General features: G+C 30.3%; 2 protein-coding genes and 1 long non-coding RNA gene across 4 annotated transcripts in view; 2 read left to right on the plus strand and 1 right to left on the minus strand.

Moving 5' to 3' along the window:
• The first annotated feature begins 1,343 nt into the window (after positions 1-1,343).
• On the plus strand, positions 1,344-25,905 carry LOC147906503 (uncharacterized). 2 transcript variants are annotated; one of them, XM_087416479.1, is made up of 8 exons: positions 1,344-2,189; positions 2,249-4,062; positions 6,322-6,483; positions 21,956-22,211; positions 22,370-22,438; positions 23,804-23,890; positions 24,838-24,882; positions 25,127-25,905. In XM_087416479.1, the coding sequence occupies exons 2-8, from the start codon at positions 3,791-3,793 to the stop codon at positions 25,169-25,171; spliced, it is 936 nt and encodes a 311-aa protein (XP_087272605.1). In that variant the 5' UTR covers positions 1,344-2,189; positions 2,249-3,790; the 3' UTR covers positions 25,172-25,905. The 2 variants fall into 2 exon arrangements, 1 of the variants encoding a protein (XP_087272605.1); XR_015548387.1 differs by lacking the exon at positions 23,804-23,890 and adding an exon at positions 23,094-23,415 and having other exon boundaries at positions 1,344-4,062; positions 24,838-25,905.
• LOC105146661 (uncharacterized) overlaps positions 4,543-27,563 on the minus strand; it is a 157,417-nt gene continuing 134,396 nt past the window's right edge. Inside the window, exon 4 of the mRNA XM_087416476.1 lies at positions 4,543-5,263. Within this exon, the coding sequence (XP_087272602.1) occupies positions 5,228-5,263 (36 nt within the window). The 3' untranslated portion in view covers positions 4,543-5,227. The remainder of the gene's footprint in view (positions 5,264-27,563) is intronic.
• Positions 6,492-14,984, plus strand: LOC147906504 (uncharacterized). Its single transcript, XR_015548389.1, has 2 exons — positions 6,492-14,081; positions 14,221-14,984. It is a non-coding gene; the product is annotated as an uncharacterized LOC147906504 (long non-coding RNA).

Consider the following 27,563-nt stretch of genomic DNA (forward strand, 5'->3'; position numbering starts at 1 on the left):
TGCACAGATTTGGAAATAATAAACGTTATTAAAGCATAGCTTGTTAGAAGTGAGGATTTAATAATAATAATAAAAATACTAAAATATAGCTGAGAAATATAAATACCTAATAATAAAGAAAATCTGTACAAGGCCCGCAGCGTGAAAATTAATTCACAAATCCTTGTGAAAGGAAATTTGCATTGAAAGTGATCGATTAAAATCCAGACGTTTGTAATAAATTGCCATTGATATTAGTGTGTCAGTTATTTAACTTTGAACTGTAATGTTAAAAAATACACCAAAGGTTACCAAAGGTTTGTCAGTCTGACAGACCACTGTCATATTTCTGCTAATTTTGTAATTCCTTAAAATGAAGAATGTACGCTATGTGTAGTATGTACGTACGTGCATACGTTTTACATACGCGTGACGCGATGTTTAATCATACTCGGGTCAATTTCGGACATCTTGTCGACGTTGATATGGTTCTATTCGTTGAACACGATACATGGCGGTACCGTTCGACGACTGTTGGTTCAAAGAAAAAGAAAAGAAATACGAAAAGATCTAGCTTTAGAAATTGAAGTTGAGGTTTCTGGGAACTCAGTGTGTATAGTTAGGATTAAAAGTGGTGCGATAGACATTCGATAACGGTTCGATAGATGTTTGACTTTAATTCGAAAGATGTTTTTGACAGTGATTCGATAGACGTTCGACGATGGTTTAATATCTGTTTGATAATTGTTATAAATGTTTTGATTGTAGTTCACTAATACTATCAACATGTGTTAGTGGGTACACGATATAATAGTAAAGCATTTTTCGGTTGATAATTTAAGTTTAACAGATGAAAGTGCATAAATTCTTCTCGGTGAAACGTTGATGTACGGCAGTTGTGACCACGTTAGATACGATTTTGCATAAGTGTAATATAAAAATTTTTTTCTACGGAAAATCGATGAATCTCAACATGTTTTGCGGTAAGATTACTCTGTTGGATACGTAGAAACACAATTTTGCAGTTTCGCATAAATCAAGCGTGCCGACTTCAGCAATACTTGTCGCCAATGATTATAAATAAGTGAACATCCGTTTGATCAACAACTAATGAATCGTGATCAACAACTAATGAATATCGTTTTTAAGGGAACATGTATGAACACAAAATTGTAATACATAATTTTATAATACCACTGTAGTTCCATCCATGATTGCGTTTCAAGATTGAAAAGAACTTTATTGCGTGGCTTATATAGAATTGTCTATGTACGTATGTATATAAATTCAAACCGAAATATTTAGGGAATAAGATCAGCTTTGATCGAATATAGGATTTTTTTTTACTTAATTGATGAAATTAAAATTTATTAATGCTGTCGTGTATGTCAAGGGACGCGAGAAACGAACGTGGCTGCGGAACTTGCTTCTGGATGATGAGCGAGAACGCATGTACATTGAGACCCTGGATGCAGTTTACGACAGAACACATGGAATCTTTATCTAATCTAGATGTTACTAATATTATACGATGTGGACAACATATTAAGAATTGCGCGTTACAAAATGTATTGAAAATATATAACTGGTGATTGCAAAAGAATTTTTTAAATAAAAATACGTTAACGTATTTATTATATATTTCTTTTCCCTTCCTTTGTAATGTATAAACGTATGTATAAACATATGTATAAACGTATGTATGCGTGTATAAACGTATGTATAAACGTACGTATAAACGTATGTATAAACGTAAGTATAAACGTATGTATAAACGTATGTATAAACGTATGTACGTATGTATAAACGTATGTATAAACGTATGTACGTATGTATAAACGTATGTATAAATGTATGTATAAACGTATCTATAAACGTATGCGTGTATAAACGTATGTATAAACGTATGTACGTATGTATAAACGTATGTATAAACGTATGTACGTATGTACGTGTGTATAAACGTATGTATAAACGTATGTATAAATTCGTGACAAAGAAAATACGTAGAAAGACTTGATAAAACGTGTCGCAACATGTTCGAAATTCTTGGAAAGAGGGGGGAGGACCTGTCTTCTCTCATCGATTCCAGAAGTATTACCATTTACACGGATGCAATCAGTTTTACGATACCCGCTTGTACGAACGACTGAAAAAATGTACGCTAAAGAGAGCAGTGCATCGTACGATGTGAAGAAGGAATATAACATGTAAGTTTCAACGTTCTATACACAAAAGAAACGTTTTTTAACATTATGTATGTACACAGTACGGAGCATCGTGCGGTGCGTTTACTGAGCAGACGTTACGATCTGACGAATACGGGCTACAAATTTTTGGAAATTGGAATCAACGTTGGCCCACCGAGTTACGTGGAGATCGCCCTTGGAGATCATCGCGGACACGAACTGTCGCTGTCTCTCGAAACGCGGAAGAGCCTCTACGAGCAGCGAGGAAATATTTACAAGCTGTTTCGAAACGAATACAAGGATAATTTTATAAGCGTTGGACCGCTAACCGTCAGTGTTTTCATGCTGAACTATGCTACGGTCGTACGTCTCGATTCTTCATCCGTACGCATTATGATGACCGAAACGACGCTACGCCGTATGTTTGACTTTAACGGGTGTATTGATGTAACATTCGAACGATTAGCTCGACTCGTCGATACGGTAGATACCAAGTATACGCGATTCTCCAACATCGCATCTGAGAATATTATATGTGATAGCGACATCTTCAATGGACATCAGCTCATTGATTGCGAACTATTAGCTTTAGTTTTTAATAAGTACGAAAACCTTTGTTAGCCTTATTTCATGTGTATTGTCTTTTACTTCCCATCCTTTGCCTCGACGCGCCAGGAAAAACCATAAAAATTGAAAAAACTGTATCATACAAAAGAAACTCTATCAATTCTTCCATCCTTTCTTCACTCATAGCACGCGCGCTCTATCTTTCTCTAACATGCAAGCCTTTATTATCGATGCATTTTTAAAGAAAAATATGTCATGGTCAAATTCAAACCTTTATTATCAATGCATTTTTAAAGAAAAACATGGTCAAATTTTGATAACAAAAAAAGGAGCCCCTATTGTGTAGGAACCCTATTGCGTAGGAGCCTAGACCTTTCCCCCTCTTTCCCCCGCGTTAGGTATCCCCCGCGTCTACAAGTACTTCCCTGCACCCCGCATTCCCCTCTAGCCCCATGGCTTAGAACCCGCCTTATATACCTACTGGTATATGTGTAAGTGTTGCGCCTGTTTGTGTGGGTGCGTATGTATATGATTTTAACTATTCCTTCATCATTCATTGCATCGTTGGCTTAGTGCTAGTTTTTTGTTGCTAGTTGGCTATGTAACAGCAGTTTTGCTGATGTCTAACTATTTACAAGCTAGTATATTGTATCATATTTTATATTGTCTATTACCTTGTTAACATGTAATCTTTTTCATATTTTGCTATGAATTAAATTAAATTTAAAAAAAAATTTTTTTTTAACAATTAAATTTTTTAAGAATCAATTTTAATACTTTACATTATTATATTAGGTGTTGGAATTAATTCGTAGCGTTTTTAAATGAAAGAATGTTATTTATTTCACATGAGCATTAAAAAATACATTAATGAAAGTACTTCCCATCACTTGTAAAACGCTACGAATTAATTCCAACACCTAATAATATAACTCTTTATCTGTCACATTTCCTGTACACATTGCAACAATAATTTTTATTCAAATATAAAATTACAATAATTTTGTTCTGTGTCACATAATCGATTAATATGATTTTTTTTAAAGGATTTGAAAATGTGCTTACGTAAACTTGCTATAGTAGACGACACGTTGGAAGTTCTCGGAGCGCCAAAGGAATACCAAAGACTACGTAACTGGATAATTCGTATAATAATCGGATTGATTGTATACATTTTTTATGAATTAGCATATAATTATTTTGTTTTTTTTATTTCTTTTCGTAACTACGTAACTATATTTTGGCATCTGACGTTAGAAACATTTCTGGGTTATTACCCGCTATACATAATTATATTAAGTGCTCTGATTTCTGCAACTATCTTGAGGTTAGTATTATACATGTGTACATATGTATATTTATTTTGTAGACATACTATCAGAATTTTTATCTTCAATGAACTTGATCTTAACATATGTCGTCACAAAAAAGTAACAACAAAAGTAACGGTAAAATTGTAACATAAAAAGCAACGGTAAAATCGTTATAAAAAGTAACGACAAAATTAATGGCAAAAGTAACTTTCCGTCCTTGGCTGTAAGAGAGAGCTGCACTGTCTATCGATATGTAGTTACGATACGATTGAATCAGATGCTATGCCTCAGCAATAGAACAGACTTCCATATTCAAGACATTTCAAAAGACGTAAATACGTTTCAAAAAATAAAATTATAAAAGTTCCGTATAAAAGTTTTATCTTTATGCTTGAAGCGTGCATGCTATTATTTGGACGGTTCCGGAAGCAAAACTGTAAAATATAATTCGTTTCTGCTGTGAAATTTTTACGAACTTCTTAATGTCCCCGCGATTCTTTTTTGATGCGATTAATGCTTACGATGGGATAAGCATAAGCGATGTAACTTCAAAGTTTCAAATTACATTATGACAAAATGACGTAATGTGTTTGGAATTTACTATTAAAGATTTTCAGCGATCTTTGCGCATCTCTCGATTAAGGAAATATTAGGTATAGAGTCTTTGCAAAAAGTAATTGGAATTCAAAATTTACACTTTTCCTATAAAAATAAATGTTAAGGTAAACGTCCCAGTGATGTATATTGTACATCCAGATATTAACACATAGTTAATTTATATATATTATTATTTAGAGATGCTCCGAATAGTAAATTAAGGGGTACTGGATATCGGATATCTGTCGTCAAATTCTTTTTGGATATCCAATTATCCGATCGGAATTTTCCGGATATCCTTCTGGATATCTGGAAAAAGTTTTCAAAAAAAAATGACATGGTCCTTTAAAAAAAAAAGATGTTTTTTAATAAAAGTCTTAAGGTTTTAAAGAGGTCTTTACGTTAATCTGAGAGTCGACTTTGAAGGCATTCTTTGAGAATTTGTTTAATGAATAAAAATTTAAGTATACATAAAAACTAATACAGGTCTAGAAAGTGCGTACAATATATGTGTAAAAAAATATTTTGTAATGTTAACTTTATACTAATAAGATGGCACTGAAATTAAGCCAGCTAATACAATCAAACGATGATCAAGGAACAGGTCATATCGTTGATCTAAAAGCAAAAAATAAACTTTTTTTTAATGAGTGGACTTGTAATTCTCGCTCGAACTAAAATAACTAATGTCATATGCATATTTTTAAAATGACAACAGTTTAAAAAAATAATTTGAATTTTTTTTATAATTTTTTTCCTTTTATTTTACCTTCAAAAGAATAGAAAAAAATTAACATAGTTTAATTCTAGTTTCGATAATGATTTATTCTTTGAGTATAATCGTAAAAGTATAATAAAAGTGGGATTAATGGTCAATCGGACTAGTGGTTTTTTTGGAATCGTGATCACCATATTCGAAAACATGATTTCGGGAAAAACATGTATGAAGTTTTGAAATATTTTAGTACAGATATACCTTTTCATTTTTCGTTAAAAACGAAAGTGACGCTCAACTAGAGTAAACGAAACTTTGCTCTATTGGAAATAAATGCTCTAGAATGGTTTCGAAAGGTTGAACATAAATAATGGTGAGTGCCGGTTAGACTATTGGTTGATACGGTCTATTTGAATCAACCAAGCGACCCCAAACACGACGTCATTTTATTTCAGATCTCCTGGACAATTTTTGTTTCTCCCAAAAAAACGTTTTTTTTGTGGGATATTCTTAAGACTATAAGCATTCAAAGAAAGCAAAAAGAATCGATTTTTTTTAGTCTTACAACGTAAAAATCATTATAACAGAATAAATTTGTTTAATGTGTTTATCAATTGTTCGGCAATTTTGTTTAACATTTCTTAACTTACTGATTGACAAATTGTTATTTTCTGTAAGACGCGTATTTATCTAATGGCTTTTGTTTTCATTTTCTGGAAGCAAATTATAAATTAAAACGACTGAAACTAAATTATAAATTTTGGAGAAAACATGTTTTGAAAGTCTACTCCATATATATAAAATATTATATTAAAATATAAAAAAAAAATAAAAAAATTCTAATTTAGTATGATTTACTTTTTATTACTTATTAATGCAATTAATATATGCTTATACTAATAATATAATGCATATGTCATAATATTAATGAAAGACACTGAGTTTTTTTCACTCATTTTAGATACACAAGCTCTAGATTTCATCAAGTCAATGATCTCTTACATGTACTCTGTTCTGACCTGTCCGGAAACAGTGCAGATTACAGAAGACAAAATAGATCCATCTTTGTGCATCAGCGGATAACAAGAGCTAAGGATCACATTCAATATATATGGATTATAATGTAATAATTATTTAATAAAATTATTATATACACACATGTGCACGCTAATGTATATATGTATACAGAATGTCTCAAACTAACTTTCACATTGACATATTTTAAAAAGTGTAAAAATATTTTCTATGAAAGTACAACTATTTCGAGAGAGGCCTAATGTAATCACGTTATTTTTTTCTAGATAAAGGTTTTTTCTAGATACCATGAGAGACGCAATGAAAAAGATGTAATGTTTATTTGCGCTTTATAAAATAGAATTATATGATATTTTACGTAATATGATTTCTCTATAATCATTCTATATGTACAAGTTTTAAGTCAGAAATTAAAAAAAATTAATAATTTACGATATATTATAGGTTTTTCTGGCACATATAATTGACATGATACATTAAATATCTCATAAACTATTAATTTTCTGATAATCGTAATATTTTAATACTTTCATAAATAGAATAATGAAATAAATCAGGTGTAAAGAAAACACATACTTATTTGTTTAACAAATTTATTCATTGTATCTATGTATTTTATTGATAAAACTTTAGTAAATGGCCTTTTGCCAATTTCGATAACCTTGACGTATTGTTAAGGTCCCTAAGTAACTTTCTACAGGTTTTTTTAATCATCGCTTGTTCTTCTTTAAAAAGCTATTATCAATAAAATTGACAATATATTCGTATATTTATGTTTTCGTTTTTTTCCCAAGTAGAATAAAGCAGACAAATTCTCTGGTTTAATCACAAATTCTCTCCTTTAAAATACATAAAAACGCTACGAATTAATTCCAACACCTAATATTATTTGCTTTATAATACAAATTCTCTACCTTGAAGACACATATGCTCTGCTTTCAAAATGAAGATAATATAAGAAGAAAGCTTAGTTAAAATATGATAAAATAGAAAAAATAAAATAAATAATAATTTCAACAAATTATTCGACAAATATTGCAGAGTATAAATAAACACGATCACGCGTTCATAATGTAGAAAGATATTTTGCACTTAAGCAGAGGGAAAGTGGGTCCCTTAAGAAGAATTAGCGAAACACATATAATTTTTGCAACAATTACTTTTTTCTCTTTTACTCCTTCGAAAATCCTTTTCCAGGATTAAAGAATACGGATTAATACGTATCTGTGAAGTAGAGTCTTAATGCTGAGAACGACAAAAAGTTTCGAAACTGAGATTTTCTTTGTCATTTCTTTATCTAATATGATGTTCCAGCTATTACGTCATAATAATGTTTGCTTCATATAAAAGCTGTGCAATTTATGAAATAGTAATCCATAGACTAAATAATAGTTTGCACGAAGAAGCAATGTGTTTCTTAAAATTGTACTTACAATGGAACATCAGGTAACGGTGTCGGGAATTTTGATTTGCTTTTTACAAGCTGTTTGGGGAAAAAGAACGGTACGTATGCGATCGTTTTAGCCATTGGCTCATAATTTCGAAGAAATCGATTTTTTAAATAAATATTGTAATAATTTGAGAAACGTATTGTATAGGAAAATATCAATACCTTTATAAATTTCATTTTATTTCGCCAAATGTTAAGGATAAAATTACATTTGGATGTATGATTCTGAATCTCGGATGATGATTTCTGAACACAGCAAGTAGACCGCGCTCCAATCGAAATATTGCTCACTTCAGTAAACATTCGACTCACTCGCACAATGATTTTCTGAACTGAAGAAGTATTTTAATAAAATTTACCAGCATGAAAAACGATAGAAATGAAATCGCACATGTCAATAGAGTGAAAACTGCGATTTTTGATGCTGAGCAAAATAAAACAACATCTTTTTTGTCGCTCTCAAAACAAAATATAACTAATGGACTGAAAATTTATGCAAAATACGACTGCCTGAAAAAATTGGAAAATTCCATTTCTGAAAGAGCAGAGATTATTAAAAAGATAATTGTGGAATTTGTGACAGGAATGATTCGCGATTTCCATTCAAAAGAAGAATTACTTTTAGTGAAAGAATGCATCACATATGAAGGTATTAACACGACTAATTATAAAATTTCATCATCAACTTATTTTACTGACAATTGAAAATTAATAAATTATCTAAAATGATAATTGACTAACATAAATTATAGAAATCAAAATTAAATGATACAGCTAGCTCTTAAGGGGATGATGGAGTGTCCTGTTTTATCATTAAATTTTAAAAACGCCTTTCTCGTAACTGAGTTTATGGATTGAAAAATCCTTCTCCACAATTAAAGTATCGACAACGCAAGTCGCCAGCTACATTTGAATACGAAAAACGAAAGAAAATTAAAGACTTACAGTTTTGTTATCGGCTTCTGTAGTCAACACATCACAATATGTATTGCATATAAGAGTTTCAGATCTTGCACGTTCATGAAAAGTAGCTGGCGAATTGCGGAAAACCGAAACGAACAATCCTATGCTTTTAGAAACGCGATAGGAGTTTTAGTATAAGAGAAAGGCGTGTACAAAAATTTCGTTTGTATATTACGAGTGAAATTGACGTGTAGCCATGAAACTGAGCAGTATTTTAGTTCCGCGATATTCCGACAGCGGAGCTGTCATGAAAAGTGCGTCGCTGAACCATAGAAATGATCTGAATTATCGACCTACTCAGGCCCATATCAATCAAAACGTGCCCTGGTCAAAGTTTTTTCTTTTGAGAGGAAAAATAATAAAATAAATATGATATTAGTTATTTCAATTTTGTTGAAATAATTTCTTCCTAAACAAGAAACATACCATATTATTTACATATGAATACAAATGAAGATAATTATTTTAATTACACTGTTCTGTCTTTTACATACATTTTATTTAATAAATTATTGATGCATATATATAAAATAACATATACATATATATATACATGTATGTATATGTATGTATGTGTATATATGTGTATATATATATATATATATATGCATATATAATAGCATACATACATACGCGTGTGCGTATGTATGCGTGTGCGCGCGCGCGCGTGTGTGTGCGTGTACATATATACAACACATGTTTAAACTTTATTTACTGAATTATTTACACATGCATATATCAAGGTTCGGAATGTGATGTGTTTCGGTTGAGCTTTCTTTCTGCTCGGATGTCGGAACGACAAGCGGCAATCTCGTAACAGACGTAGCATATAAATGAAATTTTCGAATACACTTTGTTCTTATACTAAAGCTCGTAACTCGTTTCTGCAAGCATAGTATTGTTCTTTGAGGTTTTCTGTAAATCGCCAGCTACTTATGCAAGGTCTGAAATTATTGTATACAGCACATTTTTGACTCGGATGTCGAGTCTTAGTAAGAAGCGCCATTCCTCCTATCGGTCGCGCGCAAACGAAGTAGTATTGCTATTCAACTATAGAAATGGATTGAACCATTGTAAATAAATCAGCAATATATTATCAGCCGGAAACGCCATAATAATATACTTTTGTATATATAGAAATATACATCAAGATCGTTGTTTAGAGAAGGAATCATGCGTTCTTGATGTATCGATGATGATGCCAGAATCGATAGAAATCACATTCTTAAATTGCAGAACGAATTATTGAAACAGAAGTACGACAGAGTGAGACAGAGAAAAAACAAAAAAGGATAGAAACTCCGATTGTAATCGGTGAGACTTCGCATGCCGAGCTGGGCTCGTCGAACGAAACAGCGAGTCTATCCTTCAGAGTCTCTCTCTCTCTCTCTCTCTCTCTCTCTCTCTCTCTCTCCTCTCCTCTCCTCTCCTCTCCTCTCCTCTCCTCTCCTCTCCTCTCCTCTCCTCTCCTCTCCTCTCCTCTCCTCTCCTCTCCTCTCCCCCCATCTCTCTACGGTCGCTTGTTTCTAGCGACCGAAAATGCTTTCTGGAAAATTTCGGCCGCTCAATACGTATAATTAAGAGGAGAAGGAACATTATAGATAAAATATAAGTTTTAATAAATTATGCTAATCCTATATCCCTCCAATTTATGTATAATAGCAAAAATAATTTCAAAACACGAATTTACGGGATATTTCTATGATTTTCCATGAGCCTTATATACCACGTTCATAGAAAAGATTTGCAAAACCTCGGCGTGGTCTCACGCGTAAGATGCGAAATCTGAATGTTAGAGATCTCATGATCAATTCCTTTTTTCTTCTTTCATAATTTTTTTTTTTAAATAAGTGATTGAAGACATTGTTAACAAACATATATTACAGGCTGTTCGAGATCGGTAATTCGAAAGAAAAGCAAGAATTCTTTCAGTCGACCGACATTAATTGTCATTGAACACATGCATAAATTGAGCTCGTGATTTCATCTCGAGCATGATCTTAATCCTCATTAAAATCATCGAATTCGTCGTTCTTTGTTCTTTTTAAAAACAATTCGTTACACGCAAACAAGCTGTCGTTACCGGCAACGGACAATCGAAAGTTCTAGAACGATTCAATTCGCGCACGCGAGCGCCGCGCTCTGACGAATACGTCATGCGCTGTCACCAATCCCACGCACGGATTTTCTGCCGCGCATGACTGTTACGTTGAACGTCGCTAGAAAAGAATTCAAAGCGCCAATCAATTCTGTACACCTAATGCCACGTAATAATTACGATTGTGGCAAAATTTTATTGGATTTTTCCCAAAAGGGAAAGCTCAGGCCGAAAGCAATAAATGCTTCGATCTCGCCGTCCTCCTTCTTACTTCCAAAAAGTTCTTAGAGTTCTTAGAGTCATAATCTCGCTTCGTAAAATCGCCGTGCTAACCGTTTAGTGAAATCGCTATAAACCGAATCTTTCGAGAAGTGCCGAGAAAAATCGCCGAGATTTTCCATCACCGCGATTCCAAACTCAATTTGGAAAAGGTGACCGCATTTAATATTCTGTTAATCTGATCTTTAATTAATTATATCTTTTGACTTTGTAACTGAATATATTAAAGAAATTCTTTTGTTAAATTACAAAGAAACTGAGTTGATTTTACTGTCGTGCATCATACCAGCCGTGCGCCGAACTCTCACTCGAATTTTTCCGCGCGGTGCGCTCTCGCACACAGGCTAAATATATTTTTATTTAATTATTGAAATTATATGTGTATTTCTAAACGTTTTAATTTACCTTTAGAAAAAATCCAAAAAAAAATTATGTTTCTGTAATAATGTAACGTCGATCAGTACTTTCTGTGAAATGTTTTTTTTATAATTATCATCCGAAAGAAAATTCTGATAATCAATCAAATCGCAAAAGTGCGATTAATATAATTATAAGGATGATTAATATAATTATAAGGATGATGTCAATATAATTTTATAATTAAAAAGCCTTTATATGTGCCTTTATATGCAACATACAAATAATTTTTTATTTATCTATTAAAGTGATTCGGTATTCTTCCTATAGTTATTGGAATACATATTAAATTTTGGGTCGACTTTTGAGGCATTGCCTTCTTTCCCCCCGCCGCCGCCGCTCAATGCTCGACGGCTGAGCTGCACCGGATCGCGCGCGGATGTGTATTTCAGGAGCGTTGCACTAAAAAATATGCTCCGTATCTTCTAGCAAATTATCAATCCTTTAGTTTCCTTAGTCTTCTGTGATGTCTTCTTTATTCAACATGCCTTCTTTATTCACATGTTGAATAAAGAAGACATCACGTAGTTATTGAAGTTGAATCATTCCAGTTTAAAATTACGCATCTCGTTCTGTATCGACTCTTATTAGTCTTAAATTGATATTATCAGTATTCTATATTAAAAGATATTATATTTTGTGGCACATAAGCGTGATCAGTAGCTCTTTGAAAGAAAACCGAATGTATCAATGTAATGTATAATATAAAAATAATAAAGTAAATATTTTAAAAGTACATAATATTTAGTAAAATATATATACTTATTAATATGATGTTTAATCACTATTATTAAGAAAATAACAATTATGTAAGAAGGAAAATATTTTTATAATAATTTTCATGCTAAAATATTGTCATGATAATTTTCATGTTGGAAGGTATGATAGCAGCATGTTTCTTATACTGTGACGCTCCTGAGTTGCATGTCCGCACGCGATCCAGCGGTTCAGCCGTCGACTGTTGAGCGGTTGTAAAGAAAAAATAGGCAGCACCTCAGAAATTGGCTCGAAATGTGTAACTAGTTCTGAGCTTCTATCCGTTTGTTTTTTCTCTGTCTCGCTCTATCGAAATAACAAAAATTGAAAGAATTTTAAATCACGAACACGGTTGCCAGTGATCCGTTTTTTTTTTTGACAGACTTCGGTTTCTTGGACTAATATTCAATACTCCAGCAGATGTGAAAATCTCCAATTTTTGTCGAATTAAAATTCTTTCATTTTCTTTTTATTAAATTATATTAATCATATATCTTTCTCATTAACGTAGCAAAAATGCAAATGCAAAAATGATTTCAAAACGTAAACATTGATGAGATATACAATAGTTTACGACTTTCCATACACTATATGTATCGCGTTCGTCGAGGTGATCTTCAAGAACGCGTGGTCTCGGGCGTTGGGTGCAAGATCAGAATATTGGAGATCTTATGTTCGATTCTGCTTTTTCCTTTTTTAATTTTTATTTAATAAATAACCTTTTATTTATTAAATTTTATTAATAAACATATTACTCCAAATATACTTTTTATAAAATTTCAAAAATTATATACGTATACTTCAATGTGCTCGAAATTAGTTGCGCATTTCGAGCCTATTTCTGAAATGCTGCCTACTTTTCCTTCACAATCGCTCGACGCTTGACCGCCGAACCACTCACGCGTGGACGTGTATCTCAAAAGTGTCATAGTATAAGAAACATGCTGCGACCATACCTTCCAGCAAATTGTCATGAAAATATTTTCCTTCCTACATAATATTGTATTTTCTTAATAATGGTGATTGAACATCATATTAATAACTTAATGCATTTTACTAAATGTAATGTACTTTTAAAATATTACTTTATTATTTTTATGATACATTCAGTTTCAAAGAGTTACTGATCTCGTTTTTATGCCACAGAATGTAATATAAAATTATTTTTATGATACATTCAGTTTCAAAGAGTTACTGATCACGTTTTTATGCCACAGAATGTAATATAAAATTTTACTTTACCGCATCATACATCTGGTCATCTATTTGTATTTTTTTTTAATGGAATAAATCTGGAGAATACATTTAAATGACGTATCAATAATAGAACTTCAAAGATAATAGAGAGTCTTTTTACAATAACGTGAATTTAGATACGGTGAACGCCTTTTCTTAATTAGTCGCTAAGGAAAAGATAATGTGATCATGATATCGATTATGTATCTTTTTTCTTTGAGTGATAAATAACAATTTTTTGTATGTATGTGTATTGTATATATATATATATATATATATATATATATATATATATATATATGCATACATATATCATTTTGCGTGACGCTGTATGTGTAGAAAACAACGGCATTATACGAGTCAATCAGCTGTAACCAGTATGACCCGCGTTCACAGTATCATTGCCGCACAACAGTACTGTCAATGTAGTGTAGTGTAGTAGTGTTCTACACACACCATATATATATGTGTGTGTGTGTGTGTGTGTGTATGTGTATGTATATATGTGTGTATATGTATATATATATATAAACAAATGTATATATATATATATAAAACACTATATAAATATATATATATATATATATATATATATATTTATATAGTGTTTTTTGTTCACAAAATAGAAAAAATAGTAGCAGAATATTGTCTGCCTTTGATAAGAGAAGGTTATGGGTGCTTTATAACAAGCGACTCAGTACAATATCTCATCCTTGTATAATATTATCGAACAAGATTGTAATAATGCACCGTGTCTCTTGTTGGAAAGCACTCTAGAAGGCCAAAATTGGTTATTGTAATGTGTGTTTCTTGTTGGCACCCTATAAAGCCAGAATGAGAAAGGTTAGCATCTTTATGTTATTCGTAAAAATATCACTTTTATTTATCATACAAGTGATATGATTAAATTTATTGTTTAACAATAAATTGCGCTTTGCCTAATTATGATCCAATGTCAGAGGCGTTCATCGTGGGCTGACTATTTTTAATTTACTGCCAGAGGCGTTAATCGTGAGTTGGCTAGCTATAATAAAATGTCACAGCCATAAATCATATTTTGGCTAGTTATAGACAAATGTCAGAGGCGTTCATCGTGGGCTGACTATTTTTAATTTACTGCCAGAGGCGTTAATCGTGAGCTGGCTAGCTATAACAAAATGCCACAGCCGTAAATCGTGCTTTGGCTAGTTACAGATAAATGTCAGAGGCGTTTATCGTGAACTGACTATTGTTAATTTATTGGAAGAAGAATTTCGATTATTAAATTTGGTGAAATACAATTACGAAACCAATTTATAGAATTTTGCGTCTGCAATTAAAGAAATGCAAATAGATGCATTGTCATGATGGAATCAAAAGCTAATTGCTTGACATAACCGAAACAAAGAAACTAATGAAGAAAAAAAACTGAATATCAGTAAATAGTTTCTTTGAAACCTTACAACTTTTGTCTGAAACGTTTTTTCTAAAAACGTTATGTAATAGTCTTAGCACAAGGATGGTCGTAATTGAATCGTAGAACGTGAATCATAGGGCAACGCATTATATTTTGGCGTACTATGCATGCCGATACACGTTCACCTTCCTTTACGATTAGTTATAGTCACCTTTATATTCAGCTCCTAAATTCGGAGTCTTTTTGGACACCCTATATAATATATATGTTATACATATATGTATGTATATATATATATATATATATATATACAACATACATTACACAGTCAATAGTCACATGCATAATTTTTGTACGATGCTGTACGTTTATGAAATGTATGTAAGTATATCATATTCGAAGTGTTTTAGCAAATATATACACTTACAGGTCACGCAGGTGTACGTTGACTAACAGCAAGTTACAATAAGTATATTTTTACTAAATGAACACTCTGACTGTGACTTAGATATATTTTCGGATGCAACCATGTATTTGAAATACATGTATACACGTGTAATGTAATAGCACTTTTTCCTTTATTCCCAATGTCATTTTAACTTAGGATGTAACATGTCAGTACGTAAATACATTGCACATACATATGTAACTATTCCATCTCTTTTTATTATGTTTAATGGGCCTTTTACAATTATAAGCCATAAATCAGCCATAAATAAGAAGTCAAACGCTAAAAATTGGCTGTGATTGATCAATTTTTAGCTTCTGACTTCTGATTTGTAACTAATGTGTTATTGTAGAAGGCCCATAATAAAAAGAGATAGAAGTTACTCATACTTAGCTTTTCATGCAGATATAATATAGACACAGTCTATTAGTGAATATTAGAATTATATTTTATGTGCATTATGATGTGTACACACATTATAAAATATATTTCTAATTCATATTCACATATGTGTGTAGCTACTTCATCTCTTTTTGTTACGTATAACAAAAAGGTGTACTGATGTCTTCTTTTTTCTACGTTTAATAAAAAGAGATATATTTTTTTATGATCAAATATTAGTGATATATACTTTTATATTTCAATATCAGAATATACAACGAACATAAATCAAAGCTAACGATAATCAAACGCAGATGATCAGACGTAACATCTTAAAAAAAATAATCAAATTACGAATCCTCTGATAAATCCTCATTTTATGTGTGTGTGTATACATATATATATATATATATATATATATACACATGCATTATATATATATATATATTTTATATATGTATACAATTTTAATATTGCACATTTAAACACAGAGAATGCATAAACAGTTTAGCATTGATAACTTCTATCTGCAACGTATGTATATTCACACATTATAGTACATATATGCAATATTGTACAATATTGCCTATGTGTGTATTATATTTAAGTACATCACTAATATTTTAACATGATTAACTTCTACATATTTTTATTAAACGTAGCAAAAAATGGTATAGCTATGTATATTATATGTGTAATATATCTATATATAGCTAATACATATCACATCCTGACCTAAAATGACATTGTACGACAGGAAAAATGCTATTATATAGGCCCATGTGTCAATGTACACTGTCAATACTGAAAATCTATAGTTACGTATTTTCAGTACTCGCAGTGAATATCGAAATACAGTTGTAGTATCACTTTTTCCTATGATTTTTCCTATCATTTAGAGTTTAGGCAAGATGTAACATATATTACTGTCAATTGCACATACATAATGTAACTCTTTTTACTCTGTCTAATAAAAAGAGATAGATACTTATAGTACTTATACATTACTAATATGTCGACTATATATCTAATACAGAAAATTGTACATTATACTATGATAATTCTAACATTGTTGTAACATATAACAAAACATTATTAGTGAATATAAATTATAATTATATTTTATATGTATTATAATGTACATATACACAATAATGTACAAAATATAATTTTAATATTGCATATATCATTAATTCACTAACATGTTTATGTCTTCACTAATATGTCAATAATATTTTTTGTGTTATTGTGTATATACACATATATTATAATACACATAAAATGTAATTGTAATTCGTATTCATGAATGTCTTTATATACAACGTTAGAATTACATTTTATATATCATTATACACATTATAATATAAAATTTTAATATTGCAAAAATGGACATAGAGAATATCTGCATGAATATCTATATATATATATATATATTAGGTGTTGGAATTAATTCGTAGCGTTTTACAAGGGATGGGAAGTACTTTCATTAATGTATTTTTTAATGCTCATGTGAAATAAATAACATTCTTTCATTAAAAAACGCTACGAATTAATTCCAACACCTAATATATATATATATATATATATATATATATATATATATTATGATATTCATTTATGATAATATATTATCGTAACCTAAAATGGCATTGGATGTAAGAAAAAAGTGCTATTACGATTTCGTATCGATATATCTATTAATTAAAAATCTGTATTTTATATATATTACAGACTTTTAGTACTGGTGATATATATTAGAACACGGCCTACATTGCATGTGAATATAATACAACTAAATATGTATATAATGTAACTAAATTTCTAAGGTCCGATTCTACAAATATAAGATTAACTTCAATTATGTTTATTTTTTTTTCAATTCTAAAATTGGAAAATTTTCCAAAATAAATCTTACATTGTGGGACCGATCCTAATACACGTCCCTGTTAAGATGGTAATGTAGGAAACGGAATAAAAATATCGATAATTAATCAATCGAATTTCCTGCATGATCATATTAACTTCAGAGGGCGTAAGCAGCTTATACATTGGAAATGAAAACCTGTAATATCGACCTTGATCAAGTTCGGCCTTCGCTCCAGCATCCCCTTAATGCTTGTATGATTCTTGTGTGATTTTATATACTATGTAGTTCCCAGAAATGTGCGTCAAAATGATTTTTCGGTCTTGACACGCTAACTCTACTAAGCTATCGTAGTAATATCACGAGTTAAATTGATTAGCAATTTAACAAATTTTTTATGCTTATTCGCATCTTCGAAACGATTTATGTCATTCAACATTATTAAGATCATTTCAAAGATGCGAATAAACATAAATAATTTGTTAAATTGCTAGTCAATTTAACTGGAGATATTACTGCAATAGCTTAGTAGAGTTACCATTTCGAAACCGAAAAATCATTTTGACGCGCATTTTTGGGAACTGCATACGTAGTATATAAATTCATCCAAGAATCATACAAGCATTAAAATCCAGCTGGACCGTTTAAAGGCTTTGATTTCTATAGTTTGTGTTGTCACATTTATGATCCTATAATATATTATACAAGGTGCGTCCCAAAATTTTCCGAACTTTTTCAATAGGGATAGGTCGGGTGGCGCCATCCGTGTGTTCGATTGCGCGTTTGAAAGGTACATCCCTAGCTGACTTCCAGTAAAAATTTCATGACATTTGGTTCAGTGGAAACGAAGTTATGGCGTCTCAAGTGTCAGTATGTTGTATACATCGGTACGAGAATGAACTTCGAACAAAGAGCCAATATTAAGTTTTGTTTTAAACTTGGTAAAACATTTACCGAAACCCATAATTTGATGAAACAAGTTTATGGTGATAATTGTGTAGCCCGTGCCAGTGTTTATGAGTGGTATACGCGATTCAAGAACGGTCGTGAGGACATAAATGACGACGCACATACAGGTCGCCCAAAATCGACAATTAACGAAAATTCCATCGAAGTTGTGCGTAATTTCATCAAGCATGAGCCAAAATCTTCAGTGAGATACATGGAAATGGAATTGAACATCCCCAAATCAACGATTTATCGCATTTTGACCGAACATTTGGGCCTACAAAAAGTCTGTGCACGATTTGTTCCACACAAGTTGACTGACGACCAAAAAATGCATCGAATTCAACATTCAAAGGACATTATTAAGGAAGCAAAAAAGGACCAAAACTTCCTTTATAGCATTGTTACTGGTGACGAGACGTGGTGTTTTCAATACGATCCAGAAACCAAGCGTCAAAGCGCGGAATGGAAGGCGCGAAACGACCCAAAACCCAAAAAATCGCGTTTAGAGAAGTCAAAAGTGAAGACAATGCTCATTTGTTTTTATGATTCCAAGGGTATTGTGCACAAAGAATTCGTTCCAGCAGGCCAAACAGTTAATGCTGTATTCTATGTAAGCGTTTTGAAGCGTTTGGTGCACCGCATTCGTCGTATTCGGCCAGAATATCGCGAAGGAGGAAGTTGGCGCTTGTTACACGATAATGCGCCATCTCACCGTTCGACACTTGTCACTGATTTTTTGACTAAAAATCACATTTTAACAATCAACCATTCCCCGTATTCGCCTGATATGGCACCTTGTGACTTCTACCTATTCGGCAAAATGCATTTGTCCATGAAAGGAAAGCGGTATGTGGACGTAGAAGACATCCAAAGGGCTTGTACCACTATTCTGAAGGACGTGCCTTTGAACGACATAAAACACTCATTTGAAATGCTTTTAGATTGTGCCAAACGTTGTATTGAGTCCGACGGGGACTACTTTGAATAAACAATTTGAATTTGAAAAAAAAAGTAAACCGTTGTTGTTTTATTTCAAAAGTTCGGAAAATTTTGGGACGCTCCTTGTATATTGAATAGTTGATTATTTTATATTAATTTATTTGAAATGTATTATATTAATTATTAATTAACTTTGATGTTATGAATACATTACAATGATTCGTTAAAGAAATTGAAAATTAATTTTATTTTTCAATAATTAATAAAATGTAATGAAAATTGAGCACGAGATTACGTGAACATATCTCTGACATTAGAAAGAATACAGGTTCTCCTACTGTCATAACTGATCGAATTAATTTTGATGATAATTTTAAATGGAATGATGTGAAAATTTTAGACTGCGAATCCTCTTATAATAAGAGATTGGTGTCTGAAATGATTCAAATTAAAAGACAGAAACAGGGTCTTAATAGACAGAATGATATCAAATCTTTACCTGATACCTACTCACAGATCATTCAATCTCTTTCTCTTTCTTAATTACTTTCTTTTCCTATCCATCTCTTCTCCCCCCACTTTCTTTCCCTTCTACTTTATTTTCTCCTTCTTATGTTCCTCTTCCTTTTTAGTTTACCATTTCAATCTTCCTGTCTTTATATGTGTACTTTACTTTATCTCTTAGCTTCCTAGAGAGATGATCAATTTCGACTCCCATCGCATTGTCTAATCGATAACACATAATTTTGGCACACATAATAAGGTATTTATTCTGAATTTATCTGTACTAAACTCAATATATAATGAATGACGGCAATTTACACTTTTTCTATCGACATTAATAACTCTTACGTACATGTCTGATAATATCGAAAATAATTTTTTGTTTCTTTCTTTTAATTTAATTTTATTACTTGCAACTTGTTTTGTACTTTTCTTTTTATTATTTGTGACTCGATTTGTACTTTTCTTATTATTTTTATTTTTATTCCGGTCATAATTTATTATTACATTTTGTACTTGCTACCAGAAACATGTTCGTTCTTATTCTACATGCACAATCCGAAGGAGCACATTGTTGTCAACTACAATCTTTTGTATAGTTTTCTTTTCATTTTGGAGCGAGTTTTATATTTGATATTGCGTCCGAGAGCGAATTTATTATTTAATTTTTATATGTTATATCTACGTAACATTTCTATTGTCATCTTTGCGTCACATTGAGAATGATTCAACAGGGATCGAAACGTTTGTGTTTGTTCATTTGCTGACTGTCAGATTAAAGTTTTTATGTTTTTTGATTTCATGACATTTTTTATTTCTTTTTTTAACTATTTAATAGGAAAATTTTTTATTTTATGTTTATTGTTTTAGGCTCGTAGCCCTTTGTTCTTCTTGTTTATTTTAATAAAATGTATTTTGTATTAATTATGAATAATTCCACTAATGTGTACATTTTTGCGAACAGATTATTTGAACATATAGATTACATTGGTAATTATTTCGTTGATTATATATTCTAGTAAATTACAATAGTTATTATTTATGAATGATATTTATACAGTGTAATAAATTGGTGAGGAAATATTAGAATTAGTGGTGTTAATACCTTCTTGTGTGATGCATTCTTCCACCAAAAAAAAAAATCACGTTTGAATATAATACAACATCTTTGTAACTAAGTTACATTTATTCAGTAACTTATTAGTAAATAACTATCAGTAAGTAACTATCAGTAAATCGCAATGAAACTTTGCATAAATTATTTTATATGAATATTTAAAGTACTTATAAAATGTAAATTCCTTTATCATTAAAATATTTTAATTTTTAACAATAAAACTAACAATGGTTAAAATAAACTACAAAAATGTGCTAAAAAAAAACATAATCTTATTCATATAACTTTCATATGTATATATTTTATTTGAAATAGAAATATTAAACATACTTTTAAATTTAATTTTCTTTGTAGGGACTGTGCGTCTAATACTTAATATCTTTAAATTGTACACTATATATAACATCTTTTAGTTGCCTCTTCACCTAAAAAAAACAATGTAACTAAAATATGTTCAAAAATATTTAAAAAAATATATCTCTCTCGAAATTATTTTACTTTTATCTAAAAACATTTTTCCATATTGTTTCTAAATAATTTGATGCAGCAGTTAAAACGAGATACCTTATATATGTATATACATATGTATAAAAGAATAATTAATTTCAGTTACGTGAAATAATCACACATTGTGAAGTGCAAGCTATAACACTATAACTTATATCGAATTCTACATTAAAAATATATTTTGCTTAGTACTTCTCGTATATGTCTCTCGTATATGTTCCACGGTTTGATTAATTATAACAATTTATTTACAGGCACGTCCATTTACAATTATGCCATATATCACGCAAATTAAACATAGTATTCAAAGTACAAATGTTAATACAAATGATATGGTACTTTAATGAAGCTGTAATGTCCTGTCTATCAATGTATCAATTGATTGAACGGTTTCATATTATATGGACATTTGATAATATTATCTTGAATTTAACTGAGTATTTTCATTTTGTTTTGAGTAGCATTTTATTTCTTACATTAAACTACATATGTCAAACTGTTTACTATAAGGTATAGTCAGATTAAAAGCATTAATAATTATTTATAATTAGAATAATAACATAAGCAATAATGAAATTACACATGTCAAAATTTTGTTAAAATGGCGAAATAAATACAAAGTTTACAATTTTACTACAAGTTTTCATTTTACTTTAATATAATTTCAGATAAATGAGACAGTAGCAATTCTTTACAAATTGTCCAATTATAATCTCGATGAGGACTTACGTGAACAGGTAAATAATTACAACAAAGTTGTAACTATTTTATGTGTAATTTTACTAGCACTCAAAATTCGGACACCTACATAAATTTCATCGAATGATTATGTACAAAATTGGGACATTACATAATAATTGTGTTATTCTTTTATATATTTTAAAGTACTTGTACACACATTCTAACGCCACAAAGGATAAGCTAGAAAAAGTTTTAACAATTATTTTTTATTTTATATTCAAGAAAAGCGAATTTTGGAAAGTTATTTCATACCATTAATACGATTTTATTATTATACTATCATACTTTTATTATTATACTATCAATTTTACTATCGACTGTATACACTCACGCGTAAAAAAACCTGGTCACTAAGTTTTTTCACAAATTTTTAATATTTTCGAATAGCAACAATTCAGTGAAAAATCGTTGTATCGAGATTTTTTAAAAAAGTATTTTAAAGCTTGAAATCTCTACTTTTCAGATCGATACTTCAAAAAATGGTACTACTAATATTTCATAAAGTTACATAAACATAAATATAGATGCATAAACTCTCAAAATTTTTTATGAACTTTGCGAAATTCCATGGCGCTAATTAAAAATTGCGCACAAATGGAGTTTACAGTTTTCGAAAGAGTGAATTTTTACCTTTAATTTATTTTTTTATAGATCTCTGTATAATTTTTTTCACCGAGTTATGGTGTTCGGACATTGAAGTCCCCTAACACCGGCTTATCCTGGTAGTCGGCCTCCAGTGCTCGAAGACCCTCGTCATATTTAATGTTCACAAGATTGGGGGGGGAGGAGAAGTAGCAGCTAATCACCACTGTCCTTCCTCCCCAGTCCACAGAGACAAAGTCCCTCTCTCTATAGAATACCATGCACGGAATCTCTGCCCACTGTCCCGATAATCGAGGGGAGCTCGCACAGATCAGCACTCCAGATCGAGATCCCCCCTCCGCCAAGTGCCTAAGCTCGGGGACAGCCCAAGGTAAGTCCCCGCATCACGACAAGGTCACATCCCGCGAGGTGGGTTGTTAAATTATAGTTAAATAACTTAACTCTTAAAAATGTATTAAATTTTATAATAAATTTTGACTCAAATTTAATTTATTATTTACAAAGTACATACATTAATATGAACATTTTACTTTAAAACTAATAAATAAATTGATTTTGACACATATTGAAGTTAAAAATAACAATATGTTAGTAAATGTAAGGAATATTGTTGTTGTTTGATATATTTGCGACAAATTATAATTGATGTTTTCAAATAATGTTTAAAATTTATTCATCTATTTGATAAAATTTATGCGTGTCCGAACTGTCAAGAATAGTATATATTTAACGCTTATTAAATTATTTATTTCAATTAGGTTTTGCAGTTTATATTGCAAATAAAACAGACAAAGGTAAAATTTGGTTTGGGACATTTCTGCTTTGGATATAGTTCTATCTGCTGGGTATATGTCCTATTTTAAATAAAAATATAAAACTATGTAATAAACGTATATACAAATATACATATATATATATATATATATATATTTATTTATTTATTTATTTATCTATGTATGTGTATAGAGAGGGACAGTAACTCTATCCTCTCAGAATATTTCCGCTATTTTTAAATATGTAATAATATATTTATTAAAGTTGCATTGTATTCCATTATAAAAAATGGAAGTGATCTTGAAATCTTCGAAGCGCCTGCATCCATAGATAAATCGTTAGTAATATATTATACCCTCTCGATGCTACACAACTTCAATAAATATATCAGTTCATATCTCTAAAAACAGCGAAAATATTCTAAGAATAGAATTACTGCTCCACTTTATACATACATATATAATAGAATACATACGTACATATAAAATAAAACATATTCTAGATTTTCTTGACAATTAATTCTTCTGAATTTAATCTTTTCGCTTCTAACGTCGGCATCCACTATGTTTGGCATCCACGAAGCGATCCGTATAGACGAATGCTGGCTATTCGCGAACAAATTATTTTATAATGTCCCTTATAATAAGAGTTACGCCAAATCATCTTGTACAGCAATATACAGCCAAACGTAACCAATTTTTTCAAATAATATATATTTAAACATAATTAGTAGTGGTATATTGATGTCTATAATGTCACTGACATGAAGGGGGTGACTAAAAAAACGGTTTACGAAGAAATTATAATCATTTTGTTTTGGGAATAGTTCTTTTTTTTAAAAAACGTGTCAAGGCATTGTTCAAGCGTAAAACGTAATTTTAAACTTTCAAGACTATCCACGTATATACTTTTGGCGTGGGGTCCCGATCAATGGTGATATTTCGGTGGACAGCTTTCTGAGCGAAAGGATTAACAAACCTATTTTCATTAAGTATAATGATAGTGTATTTTCTTTCAGATGTATTCTACAGTTTTGTCCACTACAATAATTCTTAGGACGCAGGTAACAGACCTTCTATTCTTTCAGTAATGCATGAAAAATTTTGTTTAATTATGGTTTGATATGAACAAGACGCTCGCGCGTATATAATTAAATACATTTTATTTAAATCAAAATCTCGGCATAACAATCAGAAAGAATTTCCGATTGTTATGACAAGATTCGAGATTTTACAACTAGAAGTAGAACTATATTATAAGTATTATATTATTTATTACATTATAAGGATTTGTTTAATATTTTTCAGTTTGGTTGGATAGGTTTTTCTGAAACATTTAAATATTTCAATTAGTTATTTTAATCTCAGCGTAACTCTAGTAGTGCAATTATTGTGTCAGTCGACACAAATCGGGAAAATATGCTGTATTGTTTTATGTCGTCGTGTTGTTTCCTGTAGTGAATTGGAACAAAATGGTATGTATCGTGACTGAAAAAAACGTTTCCTCTTTCCGCCATCAATATAATTTTGAGAAAAATGCATAGAAATTTGAAAGTTATAGCAATAACATTAATTTGAATTTCTCTGTGTTGCCTACATATTACAATTCTTTGTAAGTACTTCATAGATTATGGGTGCTCAAATTATCCATCATTTATCCTTGTTTACATTTCGATGAACAACATCGAAAAATAATACTCGTACATACATGAAACGAAATGTCCCAATAATTAACAAAAAGACATATTTGATCAATAAGATATTCTGTGGGTACTTAATAAGAAAAATTTATCCAATTAACGACTAATTCTAATATATTTAACAAGATACAATTATAAATGCCGTTTTAAAATACAATAAAAATGATATTATTACATAGTAGCATAATCAAAAAATTAAAAATGCGAGATTATATGAAAGCGTTGAAAATATATGTATGCTAACAAATTTTATCAAAACAATTATTACTGTAATATCGATAAACGGAATGAAATATTAACAATAAATAAATTGTATTTATTTTTAATTGATAATTTGCGATTATAAAATTTATTAAAATTTATATAATAAAATTTAACAAATTTACCTTTACCTTACGCTGGTTAGCATCCAAAGAAAAATAATCTTTATAATGAAAAGCGAACTTAATACTGATGCCACGTAAAATTCATAAGATCTATCCGCAAAGAAAAGATAAACTACTCTGTAAAATTAAAATAGTCTATTTACAGGAGGATGTGAATTCGAAATTTTCTAGACCGCTTATTATAGTAGTAATTACAGGGCAGGATATTAATTACAGTTACCATTTTTATCGCATCTTTAATATAATATTAAAATTCGCGTGTAAGAAAATATATTTTAATATGTATAACAGTGCACCGCGAATGCGAGTGAGATGCAAGCGCGCGCGCGATTGCATTTTTTAGAAAATTCGATCAGCCATTATTGTTGTCAGCGGCGTGTGTGTCATAAAATAAGTTTTTACTACTTAAAATAACAAAATAATAAAACCAATAAAGGTCGTAATCGTGCTAGAAGAAAATTTTGAAGATTCATTTTATACACAAAATTTAACGACTATTTCTTTTGCGAATTAAGAATTTTAGCTTTCCATCATACATGCAACGACGCATAATGATTTTTATGATCTCAAATATAACACATTGCTAAAAATCATCTTTTATAAAAAATAAATGGATAACACAATTTTCTTGTGAAATAGGAGTTACAAAGAGATATTTATATTTAATAATAAAATAAAAGCATTATTATAATTTTTTATATGTATAGGTACAAAAATGTTTCGGGTACTAATCACTCGAGATGATTCAAATCCAAGAATAATGGTATTTTAAAGAATTATTTTTATATTAAATAATTAATTATATGTTAAAAATTTAACAATTTGTTTTTCAGTTTCTTTAAGAAATTTTAATCATTAATTCCGCTATATATATATATATACCTATTTGACTTACCTCGAACCTTTGTATTCATATATGTATTTGTATTTTTAATTAAATTCATGTATTTGCTATAACATTGTTAAAAGAATATAAAGCATTTTAACAAAATTATTTAAATCGACAAAAATCAAAATTTATTAAATACAATCTCATATATGCATGTATTTTATTAAAAAAGTATATATGTGTGTGAGTGCGTGCGTGCGTGCGTGCGCGCGCGCGCGCGCGCGCGTGTGTGTGTGTATGTGTGTGAAAGTGATCATAAAAGATAAACAAATTATTTATACAAAATTTGAATTTATTTATTTAACAATTTCGATTTGAACAAATAATCATTATATTTATATTTGAGGAGCAGGATTTCAAATTTTGTCTTTTATAATTTTAAAAAAATGAGAAAGAAAGAAACTCCGCATACAAGAAAAATATGCACCACGAAAAATAATAATATGCCAACTAATAAGATGTGAAATATTGAATAAAATTACTAAACAATTGTTAAAAACTTTACACAAATGCATTTTGTTCGTTTCTATAAGTTAAAAAACATAATTCGCTCTTCGAAATGTCTATGTTTTTCAGCATATAAACGAAAAAATGCTTTTTAAACATTTCAGAGTAACTATTACAGTTTTCTATACATTTTTGAACACTATGTCCTGTTTAATTAAAAAAATGACATTTTGACAAAATACATTCGAATTCTGCTTTTCATTTATCATATAATATTAAAGTTTTATCGTCATTAAGACAGTGTTGTTATTGACCTGCATTAT

Source organism: Acromyrmex echinatior, unplaced genomic scaffold, assembly GCF_024713525.1.
Source record: "Acromyrmex echinatior isolate Ae372 unplaced genomic scaffold, ASM2471352v2 Scaffold23, whole genome shotgun sequence".
In the NCBI taxonomy this organism is placed as follows: Eukaryota; Metazoa; Arthropoda; class Insecta; order Hymenoptera; family Formicidae; genus Acromyrmex; species Acromyrmex echinatior.